Source organism: Ornithodoros turicata, chromosome 9 (genome assembly GCF_037126465.1).
Source record: "Ornithodoros turicata isolate Travis chromosome 9, ASM3712646v1, whole genome shotgun sequence".
NCBI classification, from domain to species: Eukaryota; Metazoa; Arthropoda; class Arachnida; order Ixodida; family Argasidae; genus Ornithodoros; species Ornithodoros turicata.
In genome coordinates, this window is record NC_088209.1 from 24,659,357 (window position 1) to 24,681,545 (window position 22,189).

Here is a 22,189-nt window from a genome sequence, read left to right on the forward strand (position 1 = left end):
TCCATAAGGTATCTCGAACGTGTCGCGCATTGAGTATACTGGAAATAAGTCGTAGTCTGTCAAACGGTACGTTTCTTACTTCCTCTTTAGATACGAAGGCAGAAAAAATAGGCGATGTCAAGTTGCCGGTGGTAGAGTAAATCAGAGTGTGATATCAAACGGTAGGAACAAGTTATTTACACATGGTAAACAAGACTTTCGTGCACGAGACTGCACTTCTTCGGGTTACAAAAATATAAACATGGTATACAGGCACATATATACAGTTGACGGGGGAGTTCTGGAGTCCTCTCATGCCAGAACTCCCCCGTCAACTGTATATATGTGCCTGTACCACGTTTATATTTTTGTAACCCGAAGAAGTGCAGTCTCGTGCACGAAAGTCTCGCTTACCATGTGCAAATAAATAAGTTGTTCCTAACGTTTAATATCACTCTTTGATTTCCTCTTTAGAGTTAACTTCCAACGAGCCACGGTTTCAACTATCTTCCCGTTAAGCCCAGCGATACTATTCATTTGTTGACGCTCGAGGAAGTGTGATCACCCATGTACCTCCGTACAGAGACAAATGGTTTCAACTCAGACGTTACACCTCCACCGAATCCTTTTGTGCTCTCATCGACTCCGCATGCGATGTAAAACATATACGCAACATAATTTTAATGAGCCTTATTTTGGTCCATTCACGACGCAGCCCGAGGATCCGTCGTATAATACATCAGCCATGGCCGGGTTCTTTGTTTCCAAAGTTGATCGCGTCCGAGCTTCAAAGGACCCGGCGCAATGGCACGGGTGCCCTAACCCGATTAGCGACAAACTTGGACGACGACGATCGGGCCAAAAAGGGGGTCGAGTTAACGCGATTATACGTCTAGTAAACTCTTGCGCGCACGGGTTCCGCAAAGGGCTTTTAATTGTAGCCTAATTGCTGGAGCCGTTGGCGGGTTGTCTTTGTCTGCAACTTTGCTCGTTAGGGTTAATGAAAAATACTGCTATAGATACGGCGAACGTGCATCTGTGTGTGTGGGGGGGGGGGGGGGGAGGAGACTATACAGGGGTAAGAGCTGTGTTGGGGAAAATAAGCTGCTTGTACGGAGCGTTTGAAAAGGAAGGCCTCTGTCTATTGAGTTAGGAAAGTGAAGTGTATGCGAGGCCTCTCTATATATACTGTGTATGATTGATTCGTTCGTTACTCGACCAAATGGTGGTTCTGCCAGCTTTTCCGGCCTTTGAGGTGGTGGCTAAGTACGGAGCATTCGTATATTCGAGCGAGAGCTTTGTGAGGACACTCACCGTGTAGGTCCGTCCATAGCTTTATAGGGCCACGAGACAGCGCTTTCGCTATATATGCAAAGCCATTTTTTACACATTCTGTTTGAATGGTAGGGATCAGTCGAAAGAAGGTGGGACGGAACAACACCAAATTTTATGTGCCGCCTTGCTTTGAGGTTACGAAACTGTATTGAAACGAGATAGCAACAAGTAGGTCTCTACAAAAGCTTAGCGTAGTAATTGAAACTTAATTGATTACATTTCGGCGAGCAACTTTCCTTGGCGCTTTTCTCATTCTTTTCCTACTTATTTCACGCGTCCCTCTCGTAACTCATCGCGAGTTACCGGGATGTGAGAGCGCGTGCCTTGTTTCACGGCGCGGACGCCTTTAATTTTCGAATCGCCGAAATTTCGGCTGCGCAGCAATGACCCCGCCAGCACGCGGGTTGTAAGAAATGCGTGCGTTGGGTGACGCTTTTTCATTCATGTACCGGGCACCTTGTAGTTGCTATCCCGAAGAGGACCTGTGGAGCCTGCGGCGAGGACCGCCAGTGTGCAGCCGACTGGCGTTGCCCAAGTTTCGTAAGGTGTCGTTACTAATGCGATGGGCCTCGTATATACCTGAAACAAAATGGGCGTGGTTCCTCACGGCCGTGTCCTTACCGTTCTCTTCGTCCGGGTGTCGGAATGGTAGTTTATGCCGGAAAATTGGGCGTAATTACGTGATGTCGAATTTGCTGGGTCACTTTTTTCGCAACTTTCGGAGTCATCGTACTACATATAGATGCCGCTTTGTTTTTGTTTCCTCTCTGTCTCTCTCTCCTTTTCGCTTTTTTTAACAAAACATAAGCAGGATAGTGCATGTGCAAGCGGTCGACGTAACACGGGTTCTACGCTGGCATTCTCCCGCGTGATGCTGCATTAATTTTTTTTTATTCCGTGTTTGCAGCACGAAGCAACTGTGACTATCAGCGGCGTACAGATGTGGACAGGATAGAGGAAGGAGTAGGGGACGGGGGGGGGGGGTATGCGTCCTGGGCCGACTTGAGGGAGAACTATGCCGACATTCGTCTGGGAAGTCTTCGGAAAACCCAGGGAAAACCTCAGACAGCACAGCCGGCGGTAGGAGGTGCTGCATTAATTCATCGGATGCGACTGACTGTCGCTCTTAAGGCCGGATCCCATAGCACACTGCAAGCGACAAATTAGGGGGCAGCACCCGGGCTCTAGCGACAAAAAAAGCTATGCCCCCGTAGACATTTGTCGCTTGTCGCCATTCACCCTTGCCCGGCGCGTGCCCAACTTCGCTAGATTTTAGGGGCATGTAACTGGAGCCAATGATAAAGAATATAGAGATGTGGGGGCAACAGCGTAGCGTGGGTGGCAAGTCAACTTTATTACAATGAAATTTCGAGGTTGTAGGTTGAAAGTAGCCGGTTTGAATCGATGGTTATCGCGTGTGACCAAAATCTATTGTGGGGGAAAGAAACGGACAGAACTGCAGCGCCACCACAGACAGATACATATATCGTAACAAACTTCCGGTAGTGTAAGTCTTTCTCGGTGTTTATTTTCCCGCGGCGTTTCAATCGAGATTTCACGATATTTGAGACAGGCATGCCGCATATAATCAATTGAAAACTACGAATTTTTCTCTCGCAAATGTAGTTTTGTCGCTAGCAGCTGTCCCCTCGCAGATGGATCGGGTAGCTGCGCCCGCGACAGAGACAGTCTGTAGCGTGTTGCGGGATCCGACCTTTACAGCCCAGTGGTGTTGCCGCTTGCGAGAGGTTGACTCTCCAAGATATACAGTCTCCTCCATGGTGATTTGTGTACTCTGGAACACATCCTTCCCCCTTGTCCACGCTCACAATGTCACTCAATCACTCTCGCCCTCTCACGGTGGGACAATTACTTGGTCCATGGTCAAATCTAGCCCACTAACGCTCTGCTCTGAAAGCACTACTATAACCTTCCTGCGCAATGCAGGACCTCGGGATAATACAGGGTCTTCAACTCCCAGCTCCCCCCCCCCCCCCCCCGTTAATATGACAGTTCCGCATTATGACCAAAATTTTCGGGATAATAGTCATAATAACGAGGGTTCAATGTATTTGGATGGAGCCAACAGTTACGAAAACGTATATAGCAGTGATCGCGCTTCGCCCAGTGACGGATTTGCGGCAGTCAAATTTTTGTAGAAATCTCGTTAAAAACCCCGTGATTTTGACTGGAATAGTGTGCTATGGCAATAGGCTTCCGAATTTCGTGCAGAAAAAAGGCTACCTTTGCTTGGCCAATTTGCGACTTGCCAGTTAACAAAATTAGCTCAATTGCGTGACACGAATGCAAACGACCTCAATCTGCAGGCAAAAGTCCGCATGAGTGTATTCAAAAAAAAAAAAAAAGAAGCTGTACGAAATAAAAGACGACAAAATAAAACGGACTTTAGAGCAGAGCCGTCGACAGAACCGGTGTTTTCGATCGACCGGGTAACTTATTTCGTACGTACAGAAGCCGACATACTTTCAGCTCCTACTGAATCATCCAACATACTTACAACAGTGCTGCTCATATTCATTACCCACACCCTTAGCACGAAAATAATACGCCCATAGCTTTTACGCGAGCGAAATGTGACGTGTGAAAGTTCGAATCCGTATATGTGCGCTATGAATTGAAGCGCTCAAGGCGTCGAAAGGTGCCACACCTGCACGCATCTGCAACAGAACACTACGCCTTCATTCTGAGCACGATGCACTATGCAGCCGAAGGGTGATAAATGGCGATCGAGGTACAGTACGGGTCGTGGTTCGTAATTTCGGTGTAATACGGGCGCTCCTTAATGATTGAGCTAAGTAACACGGGAGATCTGCACGGACATGAAACGTTTGTTGGCGTCAGAAATGTATACACGCCCCTTTTTTACACCGTGTTTCCAAGTTCAGACTGCCCTTGAACTGCGATTTGTTACGCCTGCGTGTTTTGTGTGTGTGTGTTTGTTGAACGGTAGCAGCGATTGTGTAAGCGTTGTTTGTTTGCTGCGTGCGTGCTGATGGTATATAGTGCAGTGATTTTGTGCATGGGCTTAGTGCTCAGTTACTCCAAGAAATGTGAAATCGAGTGATGCGGTGAAAATATATTGAAGCAGAAGCCTCAGGTCACGGGAAGGCTTCTGTCTCAGCGTGTTACTCGTTTTTTGTTTGTTTGTTTTTACTTTTTTCTTTTTTGCGAAGCGCCTGTTCCAATTACAATATAGTTTTTTTTATCGGTGGCTGTTTTATCGTCAACGGTTGGGCACAAATAAAAAAACAGGCAATTTGTGAATATATTCATATCAGTTTTTTTTTCTTGTGTGTGTGTGTGAAATCAGATTTGATTTGCACTGTGCCGTAATATCGCTATTGCATTTTTCTCGTTCTATAGGTGATGCGTAATGTTTCTACGCTACCTGCTGACCTGACGCCAGACCAGGTGCTCGATTCTTTACGCGGTGCACTACTTCGCAAAGGAGTCCTATGCAAGCAAGACAGGTATGAGTCGCTTTTATGTGTGTATAGATATAGAGTCATCTATTCATACCTAACTGTCACGTTATTTACGCTGCAACCAGTGTACTTCGCATGACGACTCGCAAAGTATTTATGAACGAAAACAGAGATATCTTGAAACATCATCACTGACTTCCGTGAAAGTGCTGCGCGTTGTCTACTTCTGTCAGAGTTCCGAATCTCGCCCTTTCGGTTTTGCGTACGAGTTTGACATATCTGACGCGAAGCGTCAAGACATGGACTTCCTGCAAACCCCGATTGTTTTCGAGTTCGCTCCGGGCGTGGCCTTTGAATTAGAATAAGAAAGCGATGATGTACTGACGGATCTGCGCGCCGTGTACGAATTTAACTCGAACGGCTCTCCTTCGCGCATGACGGCCCCTTTTGGAAGGTCCCACCGCGGCCCTTTCGTGGGCGCCCTGGCGTTACGAGGGCCCGTTCCACCTTGCGCGTTTAAGCCAAAGGCACCCTTTGTTCTCGGAGATACGTTTTCGACGAGTGCAGTTTCCGCACAACGGACGTTTTCGTATGCATTTCGTACGCGCCCCTGGCTTTTCGATTCTCCTTGAAAAAAAAATAATAATAATAAAAATAAAAACATTGCATCTTTTCATGTTCTTCCTGTTGGAGATTTCTTTGCGATGCAGATGGTCAGAATGATTTGTTTGGTGATTGACTGGAGGACAGAACGGTGAGGCCGTTCTGCGGCGTGATTTCCGTCTCAAAAAAAAAGCACTGATACGAACAGGAATATCGATCACTTGAATGACAGCGGAAGGGATTCGAAGAAGTTGTGTTAAAGAATGGGTGCTGAGCTTGTTTGTGGTGAGGGCAGCTCGTTTCCTTTCTGCCCTTGACTCTGTATGCACTGCATTTTTTGCACTGCGCACCGTGTTGTGAGGACAAGAAGAAACAAAAGACAATGCAGAAAGTTCCTCCTTAAGTGGGCCCAAGCAACACTATGTTGGCGCAATATTGGCCGAATATCGGCAATACTGGTGCAATATTGGCCGAATATCGGCAATACTGGTGCAATATTGGCCGAATATCGGCAATACTGGTGCAATATTGGACCAGTCCAGTACGGATATTGCTCCAAAATTGGAGCAATATCGACCAATTTGGACCACGTATGAATTGGACCAAAATTGTAGCATTGCCAATGTACAGCCGAGATCTGTATCTGGCCAAGATGTTGTGCTGCTTGGGACAGTTGGCGTAGTTCATGTACTTGCGGGCGTAGTGTTGCGACTCATTTCATGCTTCCGCCACAGAGTACCTTTCGAACTACATTTAATGAAGGGTAATGGTAATAAAGGCACCATGAAAAGATATTTGACAAGCCTACGATCATTTTCAATTTGTTCCTCTGTACTAAAGCATTCACCCTGTGAATCGTTGAAAATCGTTCAAATAGCGAAAATATTCTATATTAACCACGGCCGTGAACGGCAGCTGCTATACGACCCGCCTGCGAGGCGAACTGGCCGTGACATCATACGCAGAGTATGTTGCCGATGCGCGGACGGTCTCTTGCGAGCAAATTGCAAAATTTGCGAACAAGCTTGCAAACTTCGCCATGAAATATGTTTCAATTTGACCTGGAGCTAAGATCGTATATCTAATCGTAGACACAGAATCCTACCAGAAATGCATCGTTGATTGTCAGCGTGGTTACCGGAGCACGCTTTCCTGTCTGAGCTGCTTCTGCGTCAGAAAATGTATCTTTGGGAGCTGCTGCGTACGGAACGATTCCTAGACGCTGTGTCCGTCGCATAATCTCTTCCTCCATCGCTGACAATTTGAGTTTCGCCATATTTCTACTGATTTCGACGGCAGACATACGACGTCGTTGCTGTCCAAACCGAAACCATGCACCCACGTGGTCCCGAGGGGTGTGTGCTCCCGGTCGTCCACAATTGGCTGAGAGGACCGGACGTTGGTGACGTCAGCCCGCTTCGAAGGGATGTATACGGTGTGATGGTCGAAGGTATGATGCTGTCAATGCCCGCTATTTTCGCGTGCTAACTGCGCCCCCGGTGCATTGAATACGGTTAAAAGTCGATGTGTGTATGTTAGTGAGTGATCATGAGAACCGTTTCCGGCAGAATACTCGGAATTTGCTAAAATCATTTCATGGTCCCTTTAAGAATCCACCGTTTAAAATCCCATATGTTCAAAATCCCACACGGCGCTAGCGTTGCGTTGCGCGCGTGCCCATAGCTCTTGGGAGCCCTCCCCCCCCCCCCCCCCCCCCCGAACCGCGTGAACTGTCAAAAACAATCCTAACCTAACCTCTGAAAACTACGGCCTAAACAAATTTGGCCGCCATGCTATAAGCCTAACGGTCGCCAAAGACCTGTTTTTTTATTCACGACAATGGCTTCCACCGACGTCAGAATCATGCGATACTGCGAGGTTTGTCAGTAATATCTATTATTCAGCACTATCATTCCACCGTTCTTCATATGTAAGCTTTAATTTTGATCACCTGGGATTTTACACGATGGATTCTTAACGGTGAGATATCGTGGCATCCCCTAATGAACAAACTTGTGTTTTGCTACTGCGTTGCTTGCTTTTGACGAAGCCAGGGCCATTTTGCGTTAATCATCCTCTACTCGCGCATCGTAGTTCTCCGCAACGCAACTGCTGTCCTTGCGGTTCAGCTAATATCCAACCTTGAGCTCGCTACCAGGGATAATTTAGCCAGCTATATGCCAAGTTCACTGCCGCTGTTTGTCGGGCAAATGACTTCTCACGATACAGCCGCTTTTCGCGTGTCATTTATTATGTACACGCGAGTCACGTGAGCAAAGCCCGTTCCATCGGAAACGGAAATAGGGCAGGGATGGACTGTGATTGCCCCGAGAAGCTTTCTCTCTTTCCGGACGCGGGCCCGGGTCCGGAAACGGGAGCCCTCTGCTGGCGAGCGCCAACCCGCTGGTGCCGCTGGGCACTAGGGGTCGACGAGCATGCAGGGTCAACGAGACTCCCTGTCAAATGCAGATGTCTTCCGACAAGTTGGTACCGGATTGATAGATTCTTCCCCTATATATCGCCCCTGGTTTCAGGGTGGCCCTCCGGCTGAATAATTCGTGAACAGGTGGCACTATCGAAAAACTTTCTTTTAAGTGAACATCCTTGAAACATCGGCGAATAACTGAGCAGTGAGCGGCCAGTTTGCATACGCTCATTAATTAAACGAAAAATATTGCAGCCCAAAAACCACGTTGGCACTTGGTGATTTTTAATTAGTCCGTTTGGGTTTACATGCTTCTTGCGCGGAGCAGCTTACCAGTGCGCTCCAGAGCTAGTTGTGCATGAACACATGCATGAACACGGAGCTTGTGCATATAGGTGCACGCAGAACATGTTGTGCATAGCTGAGCGAAAGAGCGCATTGGTCCGCCGCTCCGCGCATATATAAACCGAAACCAACTAATTATACTCAAAATGTCACTATGTCGACGTTCTTTCTTTCTTTTTTTTTTATTTCCACGTTCCCATCGGTGAAACAGATGTCCCGAATGCGTACGAAGTGAAATTTAAAAGCTCGAAATTCTATTTAATTACTGAGCGTATGCTAAATTCTTGGCTGATGTCTCCGGGATGTTCGCTGAAAAGGTTTTTGGATAGCGCCACCTGTTTAGGAATTATGCTCACAATGTCACAATGCTCCCGCCTCCACAGAGATGATGTTCCTTCTTTTTAGTATTGACTATTTTGCCCGTACATTGATCTGAAAACCCAAATAATAGACGAAATGAAACTGAACATGGGTATGCGCTATAAACGCTATAGACATGGCGCGCATAATCTCGAGCGAAATGGTCACAGCAGATCTGCTCCCCACCTCACTTTATCGGCCTCGGATGATCGGTTGGTAGCGCGTAGCGCATCCTCCTACTGATCCCAAGGTTACGGGCTCGGAACCCGGTAGGGAACGACAGCAACCTCGCGACAGGGCACAGCTCTCGCTTAAAGTGGGACTCCGCAACAAAATCACCACAAAGCTTGTGATATACCCGTAGCCTTTGGGATGTCAGGAACATGTGTACAAAATATCTCGTTCCAAACCTGCGCAGATTTTATTCAAACGAGTTTATTGCGAAGCGAGCGCTTTGCCTCTGTGAAGCGAGAGGGCACTGAAAGCAGCACACTAGTGACATCATCCTGCAAGGGAGAATGCAGGCTTCATAGCAGACGACAATGCTGGGTGGCGTCACGGTATAGCGTGGAGCTCTGTCTTTTGCTCTTCGCATTTCGGTTTCGGTTTGCTATTATCATCATTTACGAATTAATTACTCGCGCTAAATGAATGTGAATATTGTATTCGGTATTGAGGGGTTGGTTCGTGTTCGATATGATGCTCACCTAATATTTTTCGAATCCTTGCGAAGTCTCCCTTTAAGGCAAGCTGTCTCGCGACGTAAACCCCCAATTATTATTATTATTATTATTTAAGGCACGCCGAGGTAAGTTAGACACGGTGTGGCAACATTAATCCACAGTCCACAACCAGTGTGGCGTCTCATGCTCATAGTTGCCTCGCGATCGAAAGCCACGAATTATCAATATCGATTATGAGTATGATCGACTACGTTATCTGGCGCAGGGAAAGAGCGTGACCTCTCCGCGTCCAGCCATCCTATCTGCGGCGCAGTAACTGTTTGAGATGACGGCCTAGGTCTCTTTTCTTTCTTAAGTTGAGCACGACTATAGTCCCCTTGATTGATCGCAATTTTATTTTATCCTATATCAGTCCCCTTACACTGGAATTTACTCCCCGCCACTGCTAACAGCCCCTAACTTCGTGAATTTCCGTACATTTATTCCCGAACTAATGGTTGTAAGCTGTGACAGTGCATCTAGTCCGCAAAGGAACTAAAACTGCTAATTTGAGCGGTTGTGTCGTGTCTGTTTATTATTATTATTATTTTACTTATTATATTACTTGTTGTTTTCCTTAATACTTGCCTTAATACTCTCTTTAATATTTTCTTAGAGTGCTTCCGGAGCGCATACACAGTAGTATACATTTACATCCGACCTATGTTCCGAGGAGATCGTCGTCCCGAATGTGTCAGATGCACACACCTTTTCAAACATATCCCAAAGCTCTCGTTGAAGAGAGGTTCAGACTCTTTCTTCTGTCGCTGTGGTGATGAAAAAGTTTGACCACCTACTTCCGGCGCGGTGGGCGCTCAATCGGAATCGAATTTTGTAATCTTACCCACTATTCGCACAGAAGGAAGCCGCTCGGATTTCCTCAATTGAGATGCGGCGCCGAATCTCTTCACTTCGTTCATTTGAAGCCACCGCCGCCGACCTAAAATATTCAGGAAGCGGCCGACGTCCAAATTCCTCAGTGCGCTTCCAGGCAAGGGCTGAATTAGCTTTCGAGGCTTACGGAATATCTTGAACGTGCGATTCCAAGGTGTCATCCTATAGGACTCTCACTGCATCCGGATTTTTTTATTTATTTTTTACTTTTTCTGTCGTAACGTTGCTACATTGCTCAGGTTGTTACAAACTTCTTGGAGTTGGAAGATTCCGCCCTTGTTCGATTGTATAGCAGATATGCTCATTTACGGGTGTGCCAAGGTAGCCATGCGGAGTAGTTCGTACATATCCATTCGTGGTAAACTTCAGCCAATTGGACGAGGACAAAAGGGAGGCACAAACTCAGGCTGAACTCACAACTTTGCTATACAGGAAATATTACAGAAATGACAAAAAACGCTGCTCGTGGTACATAGCACCCGAGACAGCCAAGAACAGGTTAGTTGGGTCCCCTCTTTCCCCCTGCACCTTTATCTAGAAATTATGTCTCACATTGTAACAGACTTATCCAGGGACTGCTGATACACTGGTCTCCTAGGCTTTGAATCACATGCGCTTCAAAGATTTGCCCCTAGTCGTTTTTTCTTTAAATCTTTTCATCTTTTCACACTAACTGTGTTGTGTAATAAAGGCTTACACCCGCGCGTGTGGCAGTGTATAGCAAGTTGTCCTGAAGGCGTCCCCTTTTGTAGTGCGTTGTGTTCTCGGAGATCTGGTGTTGATACACCTACCCGTTTGCCCCGCATAGCATTTGCCACAGGTTAGGGGAATGTTGTATACCACCCCTTCAATACATGCCCGTTTGCTCCGGGTATTTACGGGTGTTTTTTTTAGGCGTGTGTGCCATTGTAAGCCTAAAAACAGTGCTTGGCGTTTGAATGCCCGCAGTCAACTTTCGCAGCTCGTTGCGTATAGTACACCAGTTCCAGTGCGTACACTGGACTTCGCCATCGTGTGATTTAGGATGATCGATATGACGTAAGCCGCTTCAAAGGGATAGGATCAGGAATGCTGCCAGCATTTTGCTGATACGGCTTTTGATTCCGTCACTTCCTCATCGGATGTTATCACATTGAACGTCAAGTATACGAAGTGCACTCCAAAGTCAATATCCCACTGAACAGCGTGAACCGCATAATAGCCTGCACGTTGTAGAACTATATCTTCAGGGCCCTGCACCTCATTTCGTTATAGCTCAACTACGTTTTAAAATTGATGTACATACACCCTTTCCTTCGATCGAGGGCGTGCGCATCGTCAATCCGCGCCACACAATGCCGCCGTGCGTCGTATATACACGTTATTTATTTCTTCGCCTTTCAACCATTTGTTTACTTCGCTGTTTATGTCCCCTAAAAAGACCGGGGGCAGCATTGTTTTGGCTCTCTTCCTGTTGCTTGTTCCTTGCGCGTGCCGAAAGGCGGGTGAGGCTATAGTCCTCGTCCTGGCTGGCTCATGCTGCTGTCGTACGCTTGTCTTCCGGACTTTTGTCGCCGAAGTCAGGGCCTTTGTGCCAGCACAGAAACCTCGGCGCCAGAACCCCCGCGATACCCGGCTCGGTCTCATTGTCTGACGTCCACTGGAACGTCGTCGTCGTCGACATCTTCATTGAGGCGGTCTCCTCCCACCAGACTACGTTGGAACGCACGGTGTCGTCCCCCATGGCTTCCGGAAAGGGTCTCGTATATGGAGTTCGTGCGCGGTAGCGGCTATAGGCCGCGGTCATACATGGCTGCGCTCTCAGAAAGAGAGAGGGTATATCGTTTGGGTATAATGCACTTTGCAAAACGCTGCTGTGAAAGATGACCGTTTGTGGTTGTCCGGTTCCGTCCTTTGTGAGTGGGATGAGAACGCGGGGGGAGGGGCGGATGGGTGTGAAAAATATGTAGTCAATGGGAGGAAAGTGGCTTATTAAGAGCCGGGAAGGGGGGGGGGAGGAAAAAAAGGAGTACGAGGCATAGCGCTTTTCTCATTGAGAAGGCGCGACACTGTACGGTGCGAGAGCACGGCCCCTAAGGTATCGCGGAGAGGTTCACCTGGCGGATGATGTTGAACATGAAGAGAAAGAAATGCCTGGTCCATACGGTATGTTACGCGACAGCGTGGTTATTTGAAGGGTAAGTGGGATAAACAGTAAAATTCCAAAAGTCAGATTTGCCGCTTTTTTTTTTTTACTCTCTTCAGTGTGTAAAAGGGGTGTGCTCGTAAATAAAGGCCCATTTTGATTCTGCAGACTAAACTGTAGGCTGTAATCGAAAATGGTGTTCTTCTGAAACAGTGTCCTAAATGGAGTATCCCCCCCCCCCCCCCCAACTAAGAAATAGTTATTCCTGTAGGATGTGAAGGAGTGCTTTGCTTGGACTATAGAGTTTGGGGAGGGTGTTTTACAAGGCACCCTTTCTGTATGCTGCGAAACTTATACCACAAAGGTATATGTGCTAAGATGTGACAAAAGGTATAAAGAGTCTTTAGGGCATACCAGAAAGTGTAAAAAAAATTAATATTTCGCTACCTAGCATACAGGTCCTTTCAACATGAATCTTGAACCGTGATTGGCAAAGTACCTCATAATTGTACTTGAAGTATAGTACCAAGTACCTCTCGTCAGTTGTACTTTACGTACAGTACAAAATGCTAGGCAACGTATTTTAAAGTACTAATGAAGTACAATGGAAATTTAGTTAATGTCACCTAGCCTTTTGACCGGCTGGCAGATGCAAGAAAGCCAGAATCTTCGATATCCTTGCGCCAGAAAACTCCAAACTCCAAAGCCAGCATCTCTGAGGAGTGCTAGCTGCCTGCTCGTTAATATGAACTGAACCATATGTCATATAATTTGCGTGCACACAGGTTGTCAGCTGTGCTGTGCTAGTGTAAAGTAGTATTATAACCAGACTGATACATCAGCCCAATGCGCAGTATTCTGATGCTAATCTCTGGGCATAGTTTCAGGGGGGAAAAAACGCCCAAGCCATCAGAGAACAGTCCAAGTTGGGCACTTAAGGAGAAGGTACTCTGAAAGAGTACTTTAACTGCGACACAAAGTGCGCGGATTGAAATGTACTTAAAGTGGTAGTTGGGGAATTCGTTACTTCAAACCCTCCCCATTATTGTCTCAGAGAGTCATTCTCTTAACGCACCTGTGACGCAGTACAGGGAACTTCATTCTCATGCACGCGCCACTGGCATGTACCGGAAAACGCTGCAACCCTTTTTGCTCCACGTAATACCCATCTTTCCAGGGTCTACGAACGGGGGCTCGTTGGAACGAATATAGCAGCCAAACAACACTCTGGGGAAGTGGCGTAATGCTCCAGGCAGCTCTCCCGTTTAGCTGTGGAGATGAAGTGTTGTAACCGTTATCCTCCGCCACCAGATGGGGCCGCAGGCTCGCCTTGGCCCTCTCGGGGGTTGTAGGGTGTAATCAGCGGTATTGTTGCGTGGTCCCCGCTCGACGATTAGTCCCGAGTTCTTTAACGATACTGTAATCCAGCGAAAGGGGGCTATGTGTACATACCGTCGAGTGCGTGTTGACATATTGGCGTTAGGTCTGGCTTGCGGTTGTTAGCTTATTGCGGGAAGTTTGTCTTGCCGATGGATGTGGTTGAAGAGTGGTGTTTGTGTAGAGAGGCGGCGTGGGTTTGCTATATGTTAGAACGTAGACGTGCACTTTTTTTCTTTTTTTTAGGAAGATGTACGCATCGGAAAGCGTTTGCTTTCTGAATATTATAATTCAGATTTTTAAGTCGTGAAATAATTATAGTGTAGAACTGAAGCGTAGCCGTCGTCGAAATAGCCAGATAGGGGCGCGGATCGACGTTAACGTGCGTCGGTTACCGTGCGTTAACCAAATACCAAATAGTTAGCATTTGCGTTAACTAAATAGCTGGCATCTGCCCTCCGACCACTCACCAAGGGGCCGCATTCGACTAAAGGAACACACACCACATTCTGTCCTACATTTCTTCTCATGCCCCCCCCCCCCCACACACACGCAAGTACGAGGCAGCGGCATCTAGTGAACAGGAGTGAACACGATATTTCCATTGTTCATGTTGTTGGGCACCTGAGGCTTGTGTTGCGTTCGTCTCAGAACAGTTACTTTCCGTCGTGCAAACAACTATATTTTTAAAAAATATATTTAAACAATTAATTTTGTATTTCATATTATGAATCAACTTTACACAATGACTCAGAACTCAAAATGTGAATGCCGTCAGTAAACTTCCACGAATTTTTCGAAAGAAGCCGTCAAACTCCATAGTTTCGGTCTCTCCAAGAATAGATGACGTCATTGAGAGTTGGCGTCTCTCTCTCCTAGCAACGGCGCGAGCGTCTTTCGCTGTTCATTCAACGTTGGATGTTTGTCAGCATCTGTGGTGAGGAAATGGAAATCGACCGTCGGGGAGCAATGTTGTTAGACGCAGTGCAGGTGGCGTCCGTGACGTCGCTCACCCTATGACGTCATAAAACTTCTCGAAACTATAAATTATTTTTATGGTACTTCCGCATCATATATGATTGTAAAGACACGGGATTTCTGTCCGTACTAGCACCTTAAGCAACTAATACTACGTCACAGAGTTGCTGACATCGTAAGACGTCTCTATCTCGCATCCTTGGGATCTTATTACGGATACGTTACCACAACGATGCACCCGCTGCCGGTGCTTTATAAAAGCGACCCAAAGAAATAGTGAGCATAGAGAACGTTTGAGACAAAATTGAGTAAATCGTTTCTAGAAGAGAGGTTACTTTCACTTCAAGCTACGTTAAAATCGCAAATTACTTAACGTTCGACACTTAACGATCGACTTAACGTTCAAATTGAACCCGTTTCATGTGAAATTTGATCAGATTACGTGATGTGATATATGGTTAAAGTTCCCTGAGTCAATTTGACCCGGTGATTTGATGTTAAATACAATTCGTTTAGAGTATGTTTTGACACATACGTTTGCACCATACCTTATAATCCAGTGGCAGATCCAGGGGAATGGTTGCCCCCACCCCCCTTTCATGTGATTAAACATTGGGTTCTGTCCCAACCCCCTTACCCGCTTTGGCAAAGAAAACGCTCCCCCCCCTCTCTCTCTCTCTTCTCTAATAGCCAATGGTGTAGCTCCCGTGACATAATCTGAACCAGTTCCAGATCTTCATTCTCCTAAGCACTCGAGATATGACCTAGAGATGAACATTGCTGCGGACTTCAAAGTCCTGTATTCCTCTACCGGTCATCTGTGCTGCCAAGCTAAGGTACGACGTTATTTAGGCGACGAAACTGAATGCACTCCCTGTGCTCTATTTCAAATGAAATTTAACGTGCGACATTTCGACGCGACCTAACAGGCGAACCAGTCCAACCAGTCAAAATTAAATCGCCCCCTTTCTCTCTGTTATCCTTATCGGCTACCAAATCAACTCTCCTCACTCCGCGGGAGCTTGCTTGTAATACACTTCCTCTAAAACGACTTTCCCTTCCCTCCTCTTCCAGGGTGTCTACCAACCTGGAAAACAGGGAATTGTCAGGGAATTTGGCCAAAAAGCAGCTGAAGTCAGGGAAAATCGCAGACAACTGCCGTGATGATGCATGGCGAATCGCGAGCGCCGACCGGTGGCTTAGCGGCGATGCCGCAGCAACGTTATACCGCGAGTATAGCAGTTCACCAGTATGACAAGCTCTGAGGCAGAAAAGTAGGATGGCCTCACTAATACTTAATAAATGGTCTGTTTTATGAGAGATCTGTATCAAAACGTATCCCGAGGCACCAAGTTCCCTTTCGTTTTTGTCAGGGAATTCGCTCGAAATAATCAGGGAATTTGAAGGCTATAGTTTGGTAGACACCCTGTCTTCGTACTTCTCTCACTCTCTATTATTTTCCATCATTCACGTGAAAATAACTCCCGATATACGAGTACGTAGTCGATATACGTCCATCACTCCTGGCCTTTTTTTTTTCTTTATCATGTACGTATATCGTGACATGCCTTACACTGTGTAACATACAATCTGTATACAAGCCTGTCATTCATTTGTGCGACAGTCGCTCGACCGCTGTCGCGCGCTTGCCGACGTCATGCGATCAAAGCCGTGCCGCCGAAACAACGATAGGCTGTGAGAAGGCCTCGAAGAATGAGACACACAACCGGGTGGCCGCTTTTCTAAGCCACAAAAAAGAATGGTCCAGGGGAATGCGGCGAACGTTTTGAAAGACACCGAAAATACGCAGATACGGACCGGAACCACGCCACCGTGGACACGCGAGTCTTCATTCTGTTCGACCAGGTACTGCGCTCGCCGTCGCGCCGTTTCTTGTCTTGTTCTTTCCTCGTTGTTCTAAACGAGCTATTTTTCATCTCGAGCGCGAGACGTCTTTTTTTGGGGGGGACTCTCATCGCCTTGGGTCTTTCCAAAGCAGCGAGAAAGTGCTTAAGATTGTGTAAAGAGTTCACCCTTAGGTCAGATGCCTTGTTGGTCGGTCGATGGCCAGCCAGCACTGAATTTGTTGTGGCGATGGACTAGCGTGACCCGATCGGGAACTGCGACTCGTGAGCAATCATTGAGAGATTCACTGGGAACTTGCAATCAAGATGGAGAAGTCGGCCCAGGACGCATACTAACCCCCCTGTCCCCCACTCCTTCCTGCTGTCCTCTCTCCATCTGTCCTCATCTGTACGCCGCTCATAACCACAGTTGCTTCGCGGCACTAACACGAAAGTAAAAAAAAAAAATCAAGATGGAACCGGCCATAGCGATGATGTAGACTTAATTATAACCAGGATGTTAGTTAACAGTCTGGCGCCCTTTGTCCGGTCAACGGTGGGGTCCAGTCCGTTCAACAGTCTGGAGGGGTCTGAAATAGAAGGAAGTGATAGCGGCAGTCAAAAGTCTGGAGGCAGTAAAGGCTAGAGAAAGTGGCCTCGTTACCGATGCGGTGCCAGTCCAGCGGCTAGAAGAGGTCTCGACAATGTTCTCGGCATTTCGGCGCTGGTCTCCTAGATGATGGCTGCAGCACGCCCTCACAGACGCCTTCGTTCACGGGGTTGTGGGTGCATATTCCCTTGTCCTCGATGCACGCAAGTTGCACGAACGAAGAGGTATAAAGATGCAGGGATTGCGATCTATAAGGAGGTACAACCCGTTCTCTGATACGACCCGTTCCTGCTTGTACTAGTGATTGAACAGCACACCTTTGTATAGAAGCAAAATAAGGGGTTCGTTCCTTGAAATACCAAAAGCGGGAAGATGCACGGAGGAAGCGTGTAGGCATCTCCGACATACTAGAAGCAAAATCCACGTGCAAAGAAAGAAACAGCACTATAAGCCTAGCATAATGTACAACCAATGTAGTCATTTTCTTTTTCTTCTTTCTTTTCCCCTGCGTTTCCTTCTAGGGCTGCTTGTACCTTCCGAGAAGACGAAATGCATTAGGCGTAGGTGACTTATAGAAGACGCTCTCGGATCCACGCATGGGTCTCGCTTCGAGTCATTAGGCACAGACGAGAGGTATCGGACCCACCTGACGCTCGGAGATTCCTTTCGCATTCAAATCATCCCGTGGTCGTACATCAAGGCACAAAAGGCAAAGAAGGAATTGATAGGACACCAGCAAAAAGAAAAGCTCATCGGGAGTAAAATGCACGCGTCAGAGACATGGAGACAGCAACCCTCCGTACTTCAAGAAGGGTAGCAGGATTTCTGTACATAAGGAGGACATTTCAGCAGGAAGTCCGTCTCGTGTAATGTCTATGATCGCGTTTATTGACGAGACGTCGGATCCATGCACGTCCGTGGCGACAACGCCACCTATATGCAGAAGGCCTGGTCATTAAGAGTGCGCCAATCACGGCCGCGCGTTCGGCTATCGTTGCTATGGGGACGAGCCGCTTGAATAGCCACTGATAGCCGCAGAAAGCCTGTGGTTGAAATCGTCCGCGGCGATTAACCGAAGCAGACGACATCTCGACTGTACGTGTCCACGAAGCGAAGGAGGAAGAAGAAGCATTCTGTGCATTCACACGAGCGATATCGTCACGGAGAAGATTCTAGTGGACGAAAAAGCGAAAACTATGCTCACGGAGCCGAAGTTCCGTCCCTTGTTATGTTGAACGTGCACATGGTGCAGGAATATCGGAAGTGGCGTAGGGCGCACTTAGCAGATGACACCGTCAGCGTCTTTTCCTGTCGTCTGCTACGGAATATCTTGTGGCTGTGTCGCGCAGGATATTCCCCACGGTTAGCAGCAGCTCCCGCTCACGTGACAACAGAAAGTTATGACGTTTTTCGCATCTTCCGCTTGAGTGTTCTGAGGAATGTCGCTCGTGTGAGTACACGGATTATACACGGACTTTATCCGGCTGCATCGATAAGGAGAAGTGGATAAAGGACAAAACTATTGCGGAGGTATAGCTCCCATGAAGACCCTCGCTTCTTTTTCTCCTTGATTGTCATGTCGTAAAACTGGTGATCGTCAAATCGTAAAGGCTGAAGCGCGGTTTATGCGGACCCTGGGTGACTGTCGCACACGACCTATGAGGGCGAAGAAGATAATAGAAGTTTGATTTCGCAGAACTTTGATTTCGCGTCAGCAGTGAAGTATCCGCCGAAACGACGGTTGCAGAATGCATTAGAGTCCTGATATGGTCGTCACAGGGTCGGCTCGTTTTCTATTTAGGATTATATTGTTATTATCATCACCCGATGACATTATCCAATTAATCTTAGTCAAGTCGATTCCGAAACTACAGTGTCCTTTTATTCGTCCCGAACCACGGTATCGAAGATCCCTACGCGAAATAGTGGTGTGGTTTGACTGTTGTTCGATGGAATACATGGCAATAACAGATACCGGATGTTGAGACTGTTCCGGAATTCCCTCTCTGGAAAAATGAGAAAACGTCACTCCCTAAGAACCAATGGGGGTACGAATTCTCCGCTTAAGGAGGGACGTCACGCCGCTGGAGCTCCTGCGGCCGCGTAAGCAGCGCTGATCTTTAAAGTTCGTTTATTTAATATCTAAGCACTTTTCGTACGCAAAATTAGCCGGGTATATTGGCGGCCATAGTGGTATCGGTTTCTTGAATGGGTTTCCGTACGCGACATTCCCTTTACTGTGTATTCACACGAGCGACATCCTCACGGATGATTCTCGTGGAAGAAAAAGCAAAACTACTGCTCACAGAGAGGAAGTTCCGTCCAGTGTTATGTGAGCATTCGCACGGCGCGGAATATCGGGAGTGGCGTACTGCTTAGCAGATGACACCGTCAGCGTCTCTCCTGTCGTCTGCTACGGAATATCTTGTGACTGTGTTGCAGGAATTCCCCACGGTTAGCAGTGTACGTGAACACTGGACGTTGAACGCTCGCGCTCAGAAAGCTACGACGTATTTCCGTATTCCGCGTCTGCGGGGAATGTCGCTCGTGTGAATACACGGTTAATGCGCCAATCCGATCTCAAACCAAAGAAAAAGAAACGCTGTCACTTGCTTATTTGTGATGCTCGGTGTCATCTTGCAAAACATTTCGATGGAATTACCATCCAATTATTTAGAATTGAATCTTATAGCCGGCGCGTTTTAGCCGCCGTGACGTCACCGTTAGGGACTTCTTGCCTGCCGGTGCTTGGCGGCTAGGGACTTGCTTGCCGGTGAAATTTTGCCTGCGGTATCTACGTCCAACTTAGAATGTTGGTACTATGGTTGGTTTTCGAAACTAACCGGGAATGCACCGATAACCGTACGTAGGTATTTTTTTACACAGTCAGTGAAGATAATTATGCGCCGATAATCACTGGAAGTTATTCAAGAAAGCACTTCATGTTATCTGTGGTATCGAAGTGTCAGTTGACAAAGATAGCCTTGCTTACGCTATCCATATCAAGCGCTATGAAGAGCTGGCATTTTACGAACCTAACATCGTCGCAACGAAAGGCGATACATGAGGCTTACGTCAAGGTCAGGTTTTCAGTTGGTATTTTAACGAAAATAACGCAAATCAAATGTTCCGTTCACTGTATGCATGCCTGTTTCTTTTCTCGACGATGTTCTCCGGGTGTCCTCACGTTTAAAATATTACCACCGAAAACTGCCGACTCGTGGTGATCGAAGTTGAGCCGCAAATTTTTCACGCCGAATTTCTGAAAAATTAAACACCGTAAACGCCGCTTACGACCGAATCCAACTTCAGCATCAAAATGAGTCAACAGCTCCAGAGTGCTGTATTAGCGGCGGGCTGCAATTACGTGTGAGGCGTCCCGCTCGTTGATGGTAGCCAAGGTTGTGCTGAAGACTGGGAGGTGGTGGGTTCGTATCCTACCTCCGGCTGTGCTGTCTGAGGTTTTCCCTGCGTTTTCCGAAGACTTTCCAGACGAATGTCAGCACAGTTCCCCCTGAACTCGGCCCAGGACGCATACTAAACTCCCTGTCCCACCACCTCTTCCTGCTGTCCTCTCTCTATCTGTCCACATCTGTACGCCGCTCATAGCTACAGTTGCTTCGCGGCGCTAACACTGAATTAAAAAAAAAACTATTACATGTAGGCACTGAACTGGTTTGTTCTCGTGATACGTGTAGTCCGCTATATCGAATCTCGTGCCGCATTTCTAGTTGGACGTACGTATATGCGGGCATCGATCAGGTGCGCGTGGGGTGGGCGGCCATAACAGATGTGGCGTTGCAGGCGCCTTGACAGTGCTCGCCTAAGGCATAGCAAATGAACGGGTCTCCTCTCCTTCGCGAGACTGTGGCTCTTTGTTCTCAGGTTAGAGGGTATATGCACGCTGCGTATACCTGTGTGCGTTACTCGCGTGCACCCGAGATAACTCGGTGGATACCAAGTACGCGTGTGGAGATTTGTCAAACACACGAATAGTGCGCTCTGTTGATTATTCGCGATCCGTCCTATTGGTTGATAGACATAATTGTCTGTAGAAAAAAGCTCGCGTAGGAATTACTGTGTGTTTGGACATTGCAGCGACACGTGCATTCCTGTGCTGAAGGACGCTGTCCTGTCCGTGGCTGTTTTTCACGTGTGCGCGGTCGCCAGAGCGCTCTTATAGGCAGACGCTACTGTTCAACGTTCACTTAAACTTGTGGTTTTATGTGTGTGGTATAATTACATACCTCTGTACGAAAAACGGCTGTTGACGAATGGGTCAACGAGTGCCGGAGGCTGGATTCTTAGTCACCGCAGGATTTGCGGTTCATCATACTATTAGAAACCTGAGATTGTGATGTCACTGTACAACCCAGGAACGGCGACCTGAAAAGCCTGTGGACGCCCCATGTAGCTGCAATGAGAGTTTATTCGGGATCTATCGGAGTACGTCACGCATCTCTGATCGATGTTTCCACGATGTATTTACTCTATAACAACAGGGTTGACACTTCGATTACTCTCGCTCGTTAGACTGGTCTCCAACGAGTTCCATTCCATTTCATGTGATTCGTAGACGGTTCTCGAAATGGCATCGCCTTCAGCGTGGAGTCATGGCGCCGTGTGCCAGTGACGCGTGAGATATATATGCAGTGAACATCTCCGTTATCTTACCTAGTGACGCAGTTATCTTCAGTTAGCGTGATTGATGACGCTAGCCTCACCGTATGAAATCTCAAACCACCCTTGTATAGGGAGGGCGTCTCTCTGTAACCAACCAGCCAGAATTGAAAGTAGTGCCAATCAATCCGTTCTGCTGCTTCTCTTCTACGTGTTTGGGTCTGGCGAAATGCAAATCCTGAACCGGGATCCCCCAGTCCGGTCCCGAGGGAAGAGACGGGAGAGTTTCCCAATTTTGTAACCGTGGGAGTCTTCGTTTCTAAACGTCGGTGCAATCACCTCCCTCCTGCTTGTTGTGGAATTCCCTTGATGTCGCGGGATGTGATGCTGCGTTGATCGCGATTTGTCGTGCGCGTTCTGGTGCGCCGAACCGTTAATCCCGTCTGTCGAGCTGCGTAATCACGTGACGCGGCGTCTACGGGGGCGGAGTAGCAAGCAGACGCTGCAAAATACCTGACACTCTTGG

General features: G+C 47.5%; 1 protein-coding gene across 4 annotated transcripts in view; it reads left to right on the forward strand.

The window, feature by feature from the left end:
• Positions 1-22,189, forward strand: part of LOC135368443 (maternal embryonic leucine zipper kinase-like) — a 51,736-nt gene that overhangs the window by 26,359 nt on the left and 3,188 nt on the right. For all 4 annotated transcript variants that reach the window (XM_064601702.1, XM_064601701.1, XM_064601700.1 and 1 more), the window contains one exon: positions 4,699-4,805. In XM_064601702.1, coding sequence (XP_064457772.1) covers positions 4,699-4,805 — 107 coding nt within the window. The remainder of the gene's footprint in view (positions 1-4,698; positions 4,806-22,189) is intronic.